Genomic DNA, 15,541 nt, shown 5'->3' with positions numbered 1-15,541 from the left:
TTCACTGTGTGTTATACTTGTATAACTATGTATGTGACAAATAAAGAACCTTGAACCGTGACATATATGCTTTTTGGCTGCACCAATCCAGCTCACTGAAATATTTCACTCAACCTGCTTTTTGCAATGATCGAATGGATTTGACTGCCCTGAGATTTCAGCTGTTAAACTCTCACTGCCATTTAGCATTTTATTTATTTATCTACTTTTTTGCATATCACTTGGATGTCTGCAACTCATTGATCATTTTATATAAGATGATGATAATAGTGACATGGATATATAAAAACCCAACAGAAAGAAGCATTCTTATTTTAATTTTATATATATATATATGTGAGGTTATTTATAGCCTATAAAACTGTGAAAAACATTTCAGCTGCATCATGTGTAAGTAATCTAAATACAAACAATATAATAATACAATACAAACATTGTGGCTGTGTTTTCTTCATTGGTATAGCTTAATCTGTACTTAACCCATGTTTTTTACACATACTGTCTTAAAAAAAAGATAGAGCACGAGGCTGTTCAGTCGATGTGCGCATTATGAGATACCTTAAATGAGCTTATGTTGCAACAAAGGTAAGCTGTTTTAGGTTATGCAGACCAACCACATTAAAACAAACAAGACAGGAGCATTTGTAAACAGATCTCCAGCAGAGTCATTCCCAACCCATGCCTCTTCACTGGGCAAGCCCCTGATCTGTAGATGTTCCTTGGATTGTCCGTCTTTTGCAAATGATAAAACAAAAAGGTCTTTGTAACATAGTAGTTTTAACTGTCAGAGTATGTACATACCGGATGCACAACCACATATCTATGGATTTTCAGTACACTGAAGTCCCTTTTTCCTCCTCCTTAGCCCCTGAAGACACAATCTCCATTAACAAATCAAGTCTCTTCCAGTGAATGAAACCATTCCGATGTAACACCAGTCGATTTGTCCATCTCATCCACTTACAATTGTGTAACGACTGTCAAAAATGCACATTCACAGGCTTATTTGCTCCTCCTCACAGCTCTCCTCCTGCTGCCAGGAGGCCACACTGATGGCCTGGGCTAAAGATGCGACGAGAGAGGACAGACCGATGAGGTAGCCGTCCTCCCTGCTACCCTCAGACCACGGGACGTTGTGTCGGAGCTCCTGCGAGTCAGGCAGAGGCGTCGTCTTTCCGAAGTCTATCATCCATACACTGGCCTTGCTGTGGTCGTGGACAAAGAGAAGCGAGCTGCCAATCACCTGATCGATTAAAAAACATAAAGGTATTGTAAGAGTGGCTATGATGAATTCATGTGTTTTTTATTTATCGTACAATTGAACAAGATTCATCTCTACATGTAGACTAACCTCATGAGTTCTGAAAAATGGCGAATTCTTTAGTGCGTCACTCAGGGCCAGGAGTCTGGAGTGGTACGCTCTCTGAGAACACACATGGGTGGAAATGTTTAGCAACAGAAAATGGTGAAGCTATGATAACTAAAACAAATGGGATCTATTATGCTTTTCCTTGTTTTCAGTGTTACAACAGTGGATGCTCATCTTAGACATGGCCAAAGCTTTCAGATAACCAGGTCAGTGTATGTGCAGCCAATTGGGCTGTAGGCTGCACTCAGTGTCACTATCCCTGGGTCTCTTCACGGTTCTGAGTTTTTAGAGTTTTAGTTTCATTTTGGGTTTAAGTATGCTTTAGGTTTGAGTTGTTTCTCATTTTGCTTGAGTAACTTTGTGTGCCTGTTTACGAGATTTTCAAGTTTACTTATTTTGCGTTTTGACTTTTTATTAGAGTCCTAGTTCAGCTGGGTCTCCTCGCTGCCCCAAATACCCCTGTGTGACAATTGTTTCTGTCTCCTTGTCCTCGTGTGTTTTCCAAGTTTTATGTTTGTGTATTTTCAGTTATATTTTGGACTTTGTGGGGGTTTTTTTCCTTTTGTGGATTATCTGCCAACATCTTTAATAAACGGATCATTTTTAGCTCATTCCTGCCTGCATTTGGGCCCACATTCGACAAGTCACGATGACACTTTTTCACTCTTATTTGTAAAAGAAAGACGATGCTTTTAATATGGTCACAGCTCTGCCAGAAAATGCAGGTCTGCTTTCTCCAAAAATTAAGAATGAGAGATGTGAATGAGCAGAAAATCCAAAAGTAATTTTACATTTTCTGATCATTTTGTAAAGTGGTTGGTGTTGGATTATTCTTTCAAAATAGTTTGGTCTGGTAAGTGTCTTTAGGTATACACTGCAAGAACTTTGCACTTCTCTACACTTTTCCCTACGACCATGACAGGTCACAGCAGATGTAAGTCCTCACCAGGTTTAGCTCCACTTAGGGTTTCTTTATCCTCACTTTTTCCACTTGCTTGCTCATTAAGGATTGCATTCATTATCAGTTTTGAAGTTGCCAGTTCTGTTTTCTGTTATCAAACAATTTTTTTCTTACTATGACATGATTCCAGTGCGTTTTCTAAAGGAAAAGTTTTACATGTTAGCAGAACTGACCAGAGTGTGCAGCTGGCTCCTGGTGAAGTAAAGCAGTGCCTCAGTGACCTGAGCTAAAGTCTGAATCTTCCTGAAGTCTCGCTGGATGCTACCATCCTCCATCTGACTCACAGAGACAGAAACAGATACTTTATCAGATGGATACTTTTAATAAACATAAACAGTGCAGTTCCTTCCCTGGCCTTCACTCCTACCATAATGCCCTCTATCCTGAAGCCCAGCGTGGACGTAGAACTGATTGAATCCCTCCACTGAAGGTAGCGCCATTTGGTGACTCCCTTCTGTGCATGTTCCTCTGCTGACGGAGCAGAAGGGTCCATTTTCACCATCTTCTGGTACATATCGCTTCGCAGAGGAGCTTTGACACGAGCTTTGACTAATTCATCCTCTTGGTAGGTTCTAGCAAAGAAAATGTAGATATTTAGTTTTGACAAAGGGGTCATTCAAACAAAAACACCAATATCAGACTGGAAATAATGGTGTGATATACCACAGTGAGTGACATTCAAGGGGAGGTTTAATTCCTGGCCCTGAGCAGAAAGTGTGGTGTTTAGATGCTGAGGTCTCATAAGGTAAGACTCAATTCATTCCTTGTGGACACAAAGACGTATCTGAACCATTCAAAACGACAGTTCCCGTATCCGTCGCTCTTAATGACTATAAGCTCAGGACCAGGTACAAACTGGATGTTCACGTTTTAATGTTTTGTCATTTTTTCGGGATTCGATATAAAAATAACCTTCCATGAGTTAGTCATCATAGCAAGAACATGATATAAACAATTTATTCCCAAATACCCTTTCTATACATTAAAACCAGTGTAGCGTATTATTCATAAAATCTGAAATCTTGACATTTTCTCTCCTAGAAAACTCACTAAGCCCTTCACGTAGCTGAATGTTAATATTCTGCAATCAAGACTTGATGAGTCACCTGTGAGGGACGCCTTACCTGACTCCCATCTTGCAGTCCATGATGACGGGCCTCTTCAGGCCACTTAGCAGATCCTCCAGGCGGATATAGCAGAGCTCCCCTCTTGTTACCAAGCCATGATACTGTGGGACAAAGGGTCTCAGCGGGTCTCTCATCAGGCAATCCAGGCAGTTTGCTTCCACTTCACTGTATAGTTTCAGCACCTCACCTCCTTTACTGACCTGGAAGTTACCTGATGACATCAGCAAACATCAAGAAGAGATGAAATTATTGTTCCCATACAATCAATAAGGCAATAAGTGAAGGAAGCAGAGTGATGGGTACTGCCTAAGTTCAGCATAGTAAACTTTTTCAAGACTGACACCTCAGTAAAGGTAATACTGAGCTTCACTGTCTCCTGGTTTTAACCATCCACTGTTCAATGACTAGCCCACGTCCTAATAATCTTTTGAAACACAAACTAAAACAATGACTAAGTCCATGAAGAGCTGACATAATGTGCAGTCACATCGATATTTACATATGAGTCAATGTGAGTTAATGCCGGCAAGCAGTGGTGATGACATACAGTACATCCTATAGTGACTTCAGTTCATATTTACAAGTCAAAAATGTCCTCTTGGAAAGCTTTGCAATCATGTAAACATCAATGTGTTGGACAGCATCATAGCTAGCATCATTTGGAAATGTGTTCACGCTGATTTCTGAAAGCCTGCACGTGTCTGTGTGGAAGAAACTGTAACACACATGCCTTGATGTCCAGCCAGCTGGACCCAGGAGCTCTGCCGGCTCATAGACCAGTGCATCATGGTCAGGAAGGTTTTCCAGGAGCGGCACTGAGGCATAAAAAGAAAAGCATGTTACGTGAGAGGAGCATTCCTGTCTAGTAGTTATCCAACAACTATTATCTCTAAGGCCAGTTCAGGGTGTGGAGAATACCTTCCATTTCTTTGTTAATAGGTAGGTTACCTATGTGTAAAGGACAAAGACAAACACCTGCAGGGAGTTTGGAGTGCCGAATTTACCTACAACAGGAATAGCAGCATGCATGCAAAAAGAAGCAGGGTAAGCCGGTTTGTTAGTGTGAAGGGCTAAACTTGCTTTGTCACAGTAGGAAAAACAGAGATGTCATTAATAAAATTAACAGAAACTGGTTTGTTTTAAGCGGCAAGTACGTGTGTTTTTACGCACGTTTGCTACCGTGAAATGTCAAAACATTCACAGTGAAATCATAGCTATGGACGCACGTTGAACTTTAATTCTCTGTAATTTGGAAATGGTTCATTTGTACATTTCTTTTGACAAAAGCATAAAATGACTACATAAAATTCTTTGATTTCCCACTTCGGGGAGCCATGTAGTCACGTGGCCTTAACAAACTCTGAAAAATGTACTCCAACAAACAGAACATTCCTCAGCAGTTACGCTCTACTTTGTATATACACAAAACAGTCTCTAACAGACACAGAGGTAGCCAATGAAAAACCTAAACCCAAAAGCAGCTGAAGCTGAGCCAAGCATGTTCAGTAGTGCACTGTTACAAAATGACAGGCTTGCAGTTTGGAGGAAATGTCTCTATTACATCATATTTAAGCTCTTCCAATCATACACGCTTCCATATTAAACGTTACCATGCTGGTTTAAAATGTTTTGTAGGCCTGCTACAGCCGACTGTCTGCTATTCAGTGTCTGACAATGCAAACACACTGTGTTTAGAGCGTGCTTCCTATCATCCTCCCTCTGTTCGCTCTTTACTCTCATATCTGCAGCAGCAGCAGCAGCCAGGCATGCAAACACCATTCAAATCTGACTTTGTCAAAGTCCTCTTTCAAGCCCATGCAAATCAGTAGGACCACAGGTGCACAGAACAGTTGAGAAACATGGTTTTACTTTACTTCCATGGAAAACCAGAGCAGCCAGACACATGAGCCAATGCTAGTGTATCAGCCAGGACCCCCCTCCCCCCAAAAAATGAGAACATACTTTAAAGCTGCATCTGTGTATAATGTGTTGTTCTCAGATATTCTCACCTTCCTGAATGTCTTCCTCTTTGACCCAGCATCCTCTCCTTCACTGAAGACCTCGTCGCTCTCTGCGGAGGAAAGGTTGAGGGAAGAGGAGGAGGAGGTGGAGGAGTGCAGAAGCTTGGAGAGGATAGGATGTGGGGAGGACCACTGTTGTGTTGTGGACCCCTCTGTCACTCCTGGCAGTTCCTCCTCATCATTCCTTTTTGGGGTCTCCCTGCTGCTCTTTGTATCTCCTTCTACTGCTGAAATAGTCGATCTCCCATCTTCGTCTTCCTCCTCTTCTTTCCTCACTTTCTCAAAGCTGGAGTTTCTACCTCTCCAGTGTTTTCCCTCAGCATTTGCACACCCTTCATCATCATCATCATCATCATCATTAAATTCCTCTTTTTTTTCAGTCTCCTCCACCCTTCTTTTCCCACTCCACCTTCCTCTCTCGCAGCTGTCTGCGTCGACCTCAAAGCTTCCCCCCGACCTCTCCTTCCTCCTAAGTTTCCATTTTGCCTTTAACCAGTCCCTTGGAGATCTTGTAGTCAGCTCTTCGTTTCGTTCTGTGCTTTGAAGTTCTTCTGTTTTGTCTTCCTTCACATTTGTGGCATTTGACTGGCAAGCCATGTCTGAATTGTGCTGATCATCCGAGTCCTCGTCCTCTCCCAGTCCACCTATGCACTGACTATAAGGGGGGAAGCTTTTTGTTGACTGGAGACTGGGTCTGGATCTTAATCTGACCACCCTGCAGCTGCTCGACGGTCTTTCACTGATCAACAGATGTTGATGCGTTTTATCCGATAAGGTGGAAAAGCAGTCATTCTCTACAATTTGCTGATTCTCTATCTCCATCTTTATCCCCTCTGTGTGGTTGTCATCTGTAGTGTCCATCTTTGTGTCGGATGTGAGCCCAACATGTGCTTGTACAACAGCAAAATCTTTACAACAGATGCACAGTTTTGAACACGTTTGAGGAAAAGCATTCAAAGAGTCTAAAAATCACTAGAACGACAACATTTTTTTAAAATGACAGAAATTGAAAAAAAAGAAGAAGCAGCATTAAATGCTCACGTGTATCTAACTTACCTAACCCGTGTCCTCCACCTGCAAGTTTTCAGTTACACAAAGCTGTGTGCCTGTCAGTGAGCCACATCCCGTTCTCATTCTCTCTGCTGGTGCCAAATTTTGCATGCAGTGACGCTGTTAAGTTTCCAGAGCTTTATTCAGGGACAGCTGCTGGAATTTGGCCAAGAGTGCCACTGGCAAGAGGACATCCAGGAATACGGTGTCCTCCCTCCAATAATGAATGTGTTTTACAGTGTTTTACTTAAATAGTTACACAGCATTCGAGTGAATAAATGCAAAAAAAGTGTTATTTGTGTAATAAGAAAAAGATGCAAATTTTGCTTTGTTGCTTTTCAGAATTTCTTTTCATCATACAACAAAAGAAACAGCTCCACAGTCCAACATTTCACAGCTTAATGAAAACAGAAATTCTAGACAGTTATTATGTAGAATAGATTTCATGTATATTGTTATAAGTACATATTACTTTGAAATAAACCCATTGACTACTTTGTTAGGAAAGCCTCAACTGCTCATTTTCACAATTATCTAATCAGCCAATCACATAGCAACAACTCAGTGCATTTATGCATGGTAAGGGATGGTCAACATAACCTGCTGAAGTTCACACACTGGTAATTTCTGCTTCAGACTTGCTTAAAATGCCACACCCTATAGAGCATTGTTGCTGACCATATTGACCCATTTGTGACCATAGTATACCCATCTTCTGATCATTGCTTCCAGCAGGATAGCGCGCCGTATCACAAAGATCACATAATCTTAAAATAGTTTCTTGGACATAACAATGAATTCACTGTACTCAAAAGGCCTCCACAGTGACTAAACCTCAATCCAATTAAGTATATTTGGGATGTGCTGGAGCGGGAGATTTACAACTGTGTGATGCTAGCATGTCAATAAAGCACAAAATCTCAGAAGGATGTGTACGATATCTCGTTGGATTAAGGCAGCTCTGAAAAGAGATCCAATCTGGAACTAGCAAAGTGTAACCAATAAACTTTCCAATAAGTGCGTGTTGATGGATGTAATTGTCCCAAGCTAAGGAGACACGGTGTGGCTTTTTTTTTTTTTGCAACTATTGCTTAAAAAACTTGCAGTGGGGTAACCGTTTGGCTCACTGTGTTGAGCAGACAACCAATATTCTGAAAGGCTACTGCAGGAGCTGGGGTTTGAGTCTGTCTTGGGCCATTTCTGGCCCCCAGCTTCGTGCTGCTGATGTTTCTGCTGTTTTATGTGTGGATGTTCTGTTTTAAACGTATTTGTCTTCATACTCAGTTGTCCGCTGGAGTTTCCCCACATTGTTTCGATTCTGGTTAGAGCCAGTTCAGGCTGTTATGTGAAAGGAGTAGCAAACACCAGTGTATAAAAGCATCACTGATTTTGATTTTCGCATTAAATAGTCCTCATTTCTTAGAACAAGAATGCTCAGTTTGAAAAAAAAGGTCGTTTTTTTTTATGGTAATGCTTCATGCAGTCAACCAGCTAAATGAATTACTTGTATTTAAAACCCCTCCCAAAACCAAAAGCAGCTTTCAGCTGATGTATTTGGAAAAGATTTTATCTAAGTGTAAATTAACATAGAAATCTTGGATTAATATGCCACTGAAACACAGAAGTGTGTTTCAGTGGCATGGGAAGTTACCTACACAGCTGTGTAGGTAACTTCTTTTTCTTCTTTCAGCCACGTTCAGTTTCTACCTTTGGAGGTTGCCTCAGGGCGTCATCTGCCTCCACCTCAAACTATCCCTCTGCATGCACCCATTCACTACATCCATAAACCTCCTCCTAGATCTTTCTCTTTTCTTCCTGCTTGGCACCTCCATCTTTGTCCAGTATATCCACTATTCCTCCTCTGCACATCTCCAAACCATCCCGACCCCTCTTACTTTGTCTCCAGACTTTGTCTGTATGATTAGTGTTAACCAGCAACTACAACATTTATGATCATTGTAATTATGTTTTATTTTATATCAGAGCAAATGTCTTTTTGTTTTGATTATAAAGACATTTGCAAGTGACTTATTTGTGGTGCCTATAAATACTCAAACAAATAAAACCATATATATTTTTTTCAGTCTAACATATTCCCAAGAAATGTTTTTCTCATAATGACAGGGTTTCTTTGCGGCTTTTATGTAAAATTGATTTTCTTCATCATTTTCAACCAGATATTGGCCTTAAATATTCATCTTTACATCACATTATCATGGTTGTTCTCTGCACATTTTCCTCCTCCTTTATCAGTTGCCTCAGGCTGCTTCTGTTTCGTTTATTTCTCCCTGACCAATTGTATCTCTGTTTTGCTGCTCTGTGCCATTTCCAACGTGAAAATGTGGTTCCTCCTGTCTCACGTCTGTGGGGTTTTGATGGAAGGGACCCAGCATTTCTGCAGTGCCTGTCAAAGAATTTGTTCCAGCAGTCAAACACAGTAAATCACACTCTTGAACTGATCCAGTTAGTTTAAACATGCATGAACATAAATAATAATGTACCTGCAGGGACAGCTCTTTCCTCCCCTTGCTGGTTGTTCTCCTCTGTCCAATTCATTCTGAACTGTAGGCAACAAGGAACTCAGTGACAGGTAAGCATGACCAGGAAGGAAAAATCTGATAATTCAAGTTTAGAGCCCTGTCTGTTTGCAGTCATGGGTCTCTCTTCTCACCCGCTGTGGTTTCACTTGAAACAGCAGCCTCATGTAGCTGAAGATGAAGATGAAACTGAGGAAGATGAAGTTGCTGGAGACGCCCACAATGGCTGATATGATGGGGAAGTAGTACAGCAAGTATCTGGTGAGGCAACAGGTAAATATTATATAAATCTCAGGAAAAAGTGTCCTGAATGTGTAGTGCAGACTAAACAAAGACCAAAACACAAAAAGCAACAGAAAAACGTCTCTTTACAGAAGCATAAACTGGGAATAAATACTAGGGAAATGTAGCACAGGACCTGGGATATGTTAGGGGGAAGTGAACTGAGGCTCTGACAAGGACAATGAGGAAGACAGCAACTACATAGGAAGCAACAACTCAAAGCAACAAGCAAGGAACACAAACTCCCAAAATAAGATAACTACATGGGGAAAATGCAGACACATAAATATGAGGGACAACGAAGAGTGAAATGATGAAGCTACTTAGAAACTAGGAACAAAACTAAATACAAGAATACATGAAGTGAATATAAACATCAAACAAACCGGGGATCACAAAGAAGAAATAAATCAATACAACTTCAAAACTTCAAAGGTCCAAGAAACTCTGGGTAACCTGAGCCAGAACCATGACAAAAAGTACTCAAACTGTCTGCCAGAGACACCCCTCAAAGACTTAGCAGTAATGCATCTCAAAGTCTGCATGTCTCTGAGTGTGGTCACTGAGACTGGGCCAAAGTCTACACAGTGTCGGGACCTGGGGTCATTGAGTTTGGCAGCTGATTAACAAAGATGAGGATCACTGCTACCTGAATTCAAGTTTTTCAGAGCCACTTCTGAGAAACGTGTGTCCCTTTCACGTCCACATCATATTTCTATTCTATTTATTGTGGCGTTATTGAGCTGAATGTAAGTTCTGCTTCATTCCTCATAAACCACGAGTGAAAGCAGAGCCACTGGTGCCTTGGCTTATCATTGTTATATCTCTGTCAAGTAACCAACCCATGATTTTGAGGAAGATCTCACAAAATGCCATATTCTGACAGTTGGTCACAGAAAAAAAATAAAAAATTTATATTCCATAAATAATCAAACGTGTATTTAATGAGCCATTCAAAATTTTGCCTTCATACTACAAACATTTTCCTGGAAGAAGCCCTCGAGGTACATATGAATGGATCGAAAACTTCTTTTGGGTAAACTTTTGAGCGTCTTTATTCCCACGCAGTATTTCTGGTCGAAACCAATCGCAGCACATGAAAGCTCTCCTTTTTGCCTACATTTCAGTTCCAGGGTAATCTGGTATGATTCCTTCTGGTCGAAGCAATTTTCTAAAATAGTGACATTTTATCATTTGTGCTCCATATGATAGTTTGGATACATCACAGTCATCAAATAGCTTTAGACTGTGAAGAGAACCCTGCAATCTGAGTACACAGAGGGGCCTGGAGGAGGTTTAAACGTTACAACACGTTCTTCTTTTTTCAAGCAAATGTGTGCATTATGTGGGTAATTCTCACCTTATGCCAGTGAAATGAGCATGAATGTAGAGGTCAGATGAATATATCTGCACCTTGCTGGACATGATCTCGATGACAGCCGTGACTGAGGGAGCATACTGAACAGAGAGGGAAAATAAACTTGTTAATTAGGTGTCAGTTAAATATTGACCTGCTGTTTCCGTATTAACATGTGTTCCCCTGTATCCCTGTCCTGCTTATTGCTCCCTACTCCCTTTTTATCTAACATCTATATATGCAGGACTCACTGGGTTGTCTGTGAAGTCTGAGAAGAGCTCCACCTCCAGCACTTGTTTCTGCTCGGCTGCTCCAGTCAAAAAGGCCGGGAGGAACAGCAGCGTTCCCAGCGTCCTCAGCAGGTCTGAGCGGTATCGCAGTATGCTCTGACCACAACAGCACAGCACAATATCTTTCACTTACAGTGCACATATTATTATCCAGACTCTGGGATGAATTCATTTTGCTCTTTTGTTACAAATGTGCAAGTCGGTGCAAAAGGTCTTTAGTGATGAAATTTAAAGAAAGGATTACAGATGCAGGCTCAGACGCTCATGAGTTTATACTACACCCATGAACCAATAGGCTGTTCATGGTGGTTGTGGATTCACTTACCAGGGTTTTTGTAAATTAGACACATGCATCTAAAAAGTATGGAGATGTGTAAACAATTAAAACAAAACTCATATAATTTATTTCTGCTAAATTAAAAAAAAAATGCTTTAGAGTTTGAGTATCGGTGCTGAATCAAACAGTCCATGTCACATATTCATCTTGTATTTCTAAGCTATCATGTCACATCTCTGTCCTGTCATCTCATTAACTTTAGCACTGGGGTGACCTGACACAGTGGAAGACCTGCCATAAGCAGCTCTAATCTGGCTCTGAGCAGGCTGTGTGATTAAAAGGGTTAGCATGCATCAGCACTGTACTCACAAAGCGAGAGCTGGAGGCAGACAGCTGATGTTTTCCCTGGGAAACACACAGCAGTGCAGCAGTGAATCACTGGAGTAGCTGTTAAAAGTACACTATTTGATTGCATGTAGACGCGCTGGTGCTGAGTGAGTATGAGTGCAGCTTACAGAGCGAGCAGAGGAGGCCACTTGCTCTCCATCCTGAGAGAAACAGGTTGTTTTAATCATAAACATCCCCAGCTCCCGATTGGTTGGGGAATCCGGCATCTCCAGCTGCAAAGACATCCGATAGGGCTGGCCGAATGTCAGCGCCTCGATATATATTACAAAAAACATATGAGTATTCTTGGAATGCATATAAATATATACATATATATAATATGAATGAATGTCTATAGGGGAACAATTATGCTTATTTCCAGCCATATATTTTTATTTTTAGAGTCTACTAGTGAGGCTTTGCATGATTCACTGTTTAAAATTAATTTACTGTCTGAAACAAGCCCTTTTTTGTTCCTCCGCACTCCGCTCCCCATTAAGGACCACTTTCTTCCTCTAAAGAAAAGCCTAATAAGTCCCCTGCATGGAGTAAACTGATGAACTTACATGTTTTTTATTTCTGATCAGAGAGATGTTGGCCATAGGGTAAGAGCACAAAAACGAAGCTGGAGATTCACAGTCTGTCCTGGAGATTAAAACATGAATAAATGAGAAAGAATGGACCACAAAAACAGAAGCTGGATGGGACTTGACATACACACCTGTAGTAGTAGTTCACAGGTGCAGAAAAAGTCGCCTGGGGCATGTAAGAGTAGTAGAAAGTCCCGTACAGAAATGCAGCGATCCACAGGAGGAGGAAGACAAATGAGAACACAATTGAGAGCTGTACGAGTCTCTGCCGGGCCCGTGACATCGCAACGAATACAGCGTACTGGAGCTTCACCAGCGCCCAACCAATAAGGACTGATGGTTCTGCATCATCTTGTGAGTGCAAGTTGCTTTGTCGCTCCATTAAATCTAAAAACCAAACAAGTAGTGAAGGTTAATAAAACACATCGATAAAGGTTATTTTATGGAAATAAGGACTCATATGGACTCAGCTAAAGCAGGTTAAGATCCACATTTGTGAGTCTGAAAATGTTTCAGTGTTATCTAAGACGTCATCTGCTTCACATTTTCCTGAAATACAGACACACTGAGCATTTGATTCACTCCCAGACCCTCAGTGTGGCTGATGATGTTATGATGTTTCGGCACAAGCCTTCACATTCATGTTACCGAGATCTGCAAAACCGCTGAATCCAATCACAGTCACATGCAGAGTTCTTTCATATCAGATGACTTCAAACTGTGTCAGCAGTCAACTGCCAGACTGATAATATTCAGCGGTGAATCAAAGTCTGATGGTACTTTTCTGTGTTCATAATGTCATCAGTTTTGATAAGATCTCCAAAACCACTGACTGAAATGCAGCCCAAACCATGATAGAGCCTCCACTGTGATTTACAGATGGCTGTACACACAGTTCTTGTGTAATTTGGCATTCCTCAGCATGTTCCCAATATTTCCCTTCCTTAAGAATGGCTTTTTCTCTCAGATCCACTGTAGTTTTATTTTTTAGGAATGACATTTCTTCTTTTGTCCTCCACTTGTCCAGTTTCCTCAAATTTTTAAGGAGACACTGCACACCATGATGAGATATGGCAGGCTTTTAGCTAACAGCTCTTTGAAAACCCCTTTGTTGTTGCAAAAAAAAAAAATGTCTATGGAACTGTTATTTTTGACATTTTTATAGATGATAAATATAAATGAGGGGTAGCTCAAGAATTTTACACAACACTGTAAATCATAAAAGAAGAAGGGAGTTGAGACTTTCTCTTCACGTGAATCCTGATAAAGCATTCAAGAAAAAAGTAGGATCCCATACAACATGCCTGCAACAGTTATCTGTCCTGCTATAAAAACTCACCTCTTGCTTGCGCTGGCTAATTGTGAGCAGCTGGGAAACGTCTTCTTCTTCCCCTGAAGTCCCCTCAGTGGAGGCTTGACACAGATTTTATGCAATATGAGCAAAACTCCCCCAGGAAACTTCTCCTTAGTGGCTCTCGGACTCACATTGGACAGGATTTAGTCCATCCCACACTAAGACAGATGCTGCTGCCAACTGTAGCAGAGTTCTCAGAACTGAGCAAGACTGAAGTAACACTGCGACACACGTCATCAAAATACTCCGAATGTGCGAGACATTTCAAAGTGTACTATGACATGTGAGATTATTTAGTGATGGTGCTTGAAATAATGCCTACAATATCACATATTCAGTGTTTGAATCCATAGCGTAACAAATGCTAACTCATGATCTAATGCTGCATGAGGTCTAATATTCTGAACTGTGTATTGGTTTTATGTCCAGCAGAAACTGATAATCATATCAAACTGTTTGCTGAACTGATCATTTATTGTTGATCTATTTTGTTTTATCTCGTGGTCCATCGTCCCCAGGGGTTTTTTGTTTCAGTTTTGTGTTCTGCTTCATGTCTTTTTTAATAGCATTATTACTGGTAGTGATAATAGTCTCCCCAGTGTTTCTATCTGTATCATCCTCTGTCTATTTTCTGTTTTAATGCTTTGTTCCCCCTTTTGTTCCTTTGCCTCTGATATCCAGTTATGTGTTAGTATTCATGTTTCCAGCAAGACCAGACTGACCATGGATGGAGGGTTTCACCCCAAGTCCAGCACCCTGAGGCTGTACGCTAAGCAGAAGGAAGGGGGCTGGGGACTGGTGAGTGTCAGCACCACAGTCCAGGATGAGACAACGTACATCCAAGAATACATTGGGAAGATGGCCCCAACTGACCGAGTGCTCAGTGAATACCTCAGGCAGCAGAAACCCAAGAAAGAGGAGGGAGACGAGGAACCATCATGGAAGGACAGGCCCCTGCACGGTATGTACCACCGGCAGATAGAGGAGGTGGCTGATATCCAGAAATCCTACCAGTGGCTGGACAAAGCTGGACTGAAAGACAGCACAGAGGCACTAATCATGGCAGCACAAGAACAAGCTCTGAGTACAAGATCCATAGAGGCTGGGGTCTATCACACCAGGCAAGACCCCAGGTGCAGGCTGTGTAAAGATGCCCCAGAGACAATCCAGCACATAACAGCAGGGTGCAAGATGCTAGCAGGCAAGGCATACATGGAACGCCATAACCAAGTGGCCGGCATAGTGTACAGGAACATCTGTGCCGAGTATAACCTGGAAGCCCCGAGGTCAAAATGGGAGATGCCCCCAAGGGTGGTGGAGAATGACCGAGCTAAGATCCTGTGGGACTTCCAGATACAGACGGACAAAATGGTGGTGGCTAACCAACCGGACATAGTGGTGGTAGACAAACAGAAGAAGACGGCCGTAGTGATCGATGTAGCGGTTCCGAATGACAGCAATATCAGGAAGAAGGAACACGAGAAGCTGGAGAAATACCAAGGGCTCAGAGAAGAGCTCGAGAGGATGTGGAGGGTGAAGGTAACGGTGGTCCCTGTGGTAATCGGAGCACTAGGTGCGGTGACTCCCAAGCTAGGCGAGTGGCTCCAGCAGATCCCGGGAACAACATCGGAGATCTCTGTCCAGAAGAGCGCAGTCCTGGGAACAGCTAAGATACTGCGCAGGACCCTCAAGCTCCCAGGCCTCTGGTAGAGGACCCGAGCTTGAAGGATAAACCGCCCGCAGCACATAACAGTACTTGTTATGTGCTACTTATGTGCTACTCAAAATGTATTTATTTATGTTAATAATTATGTAATAATTACTTTATTATGTTATATATGATATTATGCAGACATATAATATATGTATATATACGTACATAATAAAATACAAAGACTTATATTAAATGAAAACTGGGAATGAACGTGTTTTTAAAAAA

At 41.6% G+C, this 15,541-nt stretch overlaps 2 protein-coding genes across 2 annotated transcripts; both read right to left on the bottom strand.

The window, feature by feature from the left end:
- Nucleotides 1-357: 357 nt before the first annotated feature.
- Nucleotides 358-6,560, bottom strand: LOC146582447 (inositol-trisphosphate 3-kinase A-like). The gene is made up of 8 exons (XM_085248392.1): nt 6,535-6,560; nt 5,467-6,386; nt 4,188-4,272; nt 3,455-3,668; nt 2,698-2,902; nt 2,504-2,605; nt 1,352-1,423; nt 358-1,243 (listed from the first exon to the last, which is right to left on the bottom strand). The coding sequence occupies exons 2-8, from the start codon at nt 6,337-6,339 to the stop codon at nt 995-997; spliced, it is 1,800 nt and encodes a 599-aa protein (XP_085104518.1). The 5' UTR covers nt 6,340-6,386; nt 6,535-6,560; the 3' UTR covers nt 358-994.
- Nucleotides 6,561-6,804: 244 nt separating this feature from the next.
- LOC146582446 (seipin-like) lies at nt 6,805-14,885 on the bottom strand. Its single transcript, XM_085297135.1, has 10 exons — nt 13,588-14,885; nt 12,380-12,635; nt 12,225-12,303; nt 11,787-11,930; nt 11,641-11,676; nt 10,956-11,090; nt 10,708-10,805; nt 9,200-9,323; nt 9,030-9,090; nt 6,805-8,932 (listed from the first exon to the last, which is right to left on the bottom strand). The coding sequence occupies exons 2-10, from the start codon at nt 12,628-12,630 to the stop codon at nt 8,787-8,789; spliced, it is 1,074 nt and encodes a 357-aa protein (XP_085153261.1). The 5' UTR covers nt 12,631-12,635; nt 13,588-14,885; the 3' UTR covers nt 6,805-8,786.
- Between the last annotated feature and the right edge of the window lie 656 nt (nt 14,886-15,541).

The sequence above is a fragment of the Mchenga conophoros genome, linkage group LG2 (genome assembly GCF_057382185.1).
Source record: "Mchenga conophoros isolate Kocher_MC1m ecotype Shallow Benthic linkage group LG2, M_conophoros_male_GT1.1, whole genome shotgun sequence".
NCBI classification, from domain to species: Eukaryota; Metazoa; Chordata; class Actinopteri; order Cichliformes; family Cichlidae; genus Mchenga; species Mchenga conophoros.
This window is presented reverse-complemented; position numbering and strand designations above follow the sequence as displayed.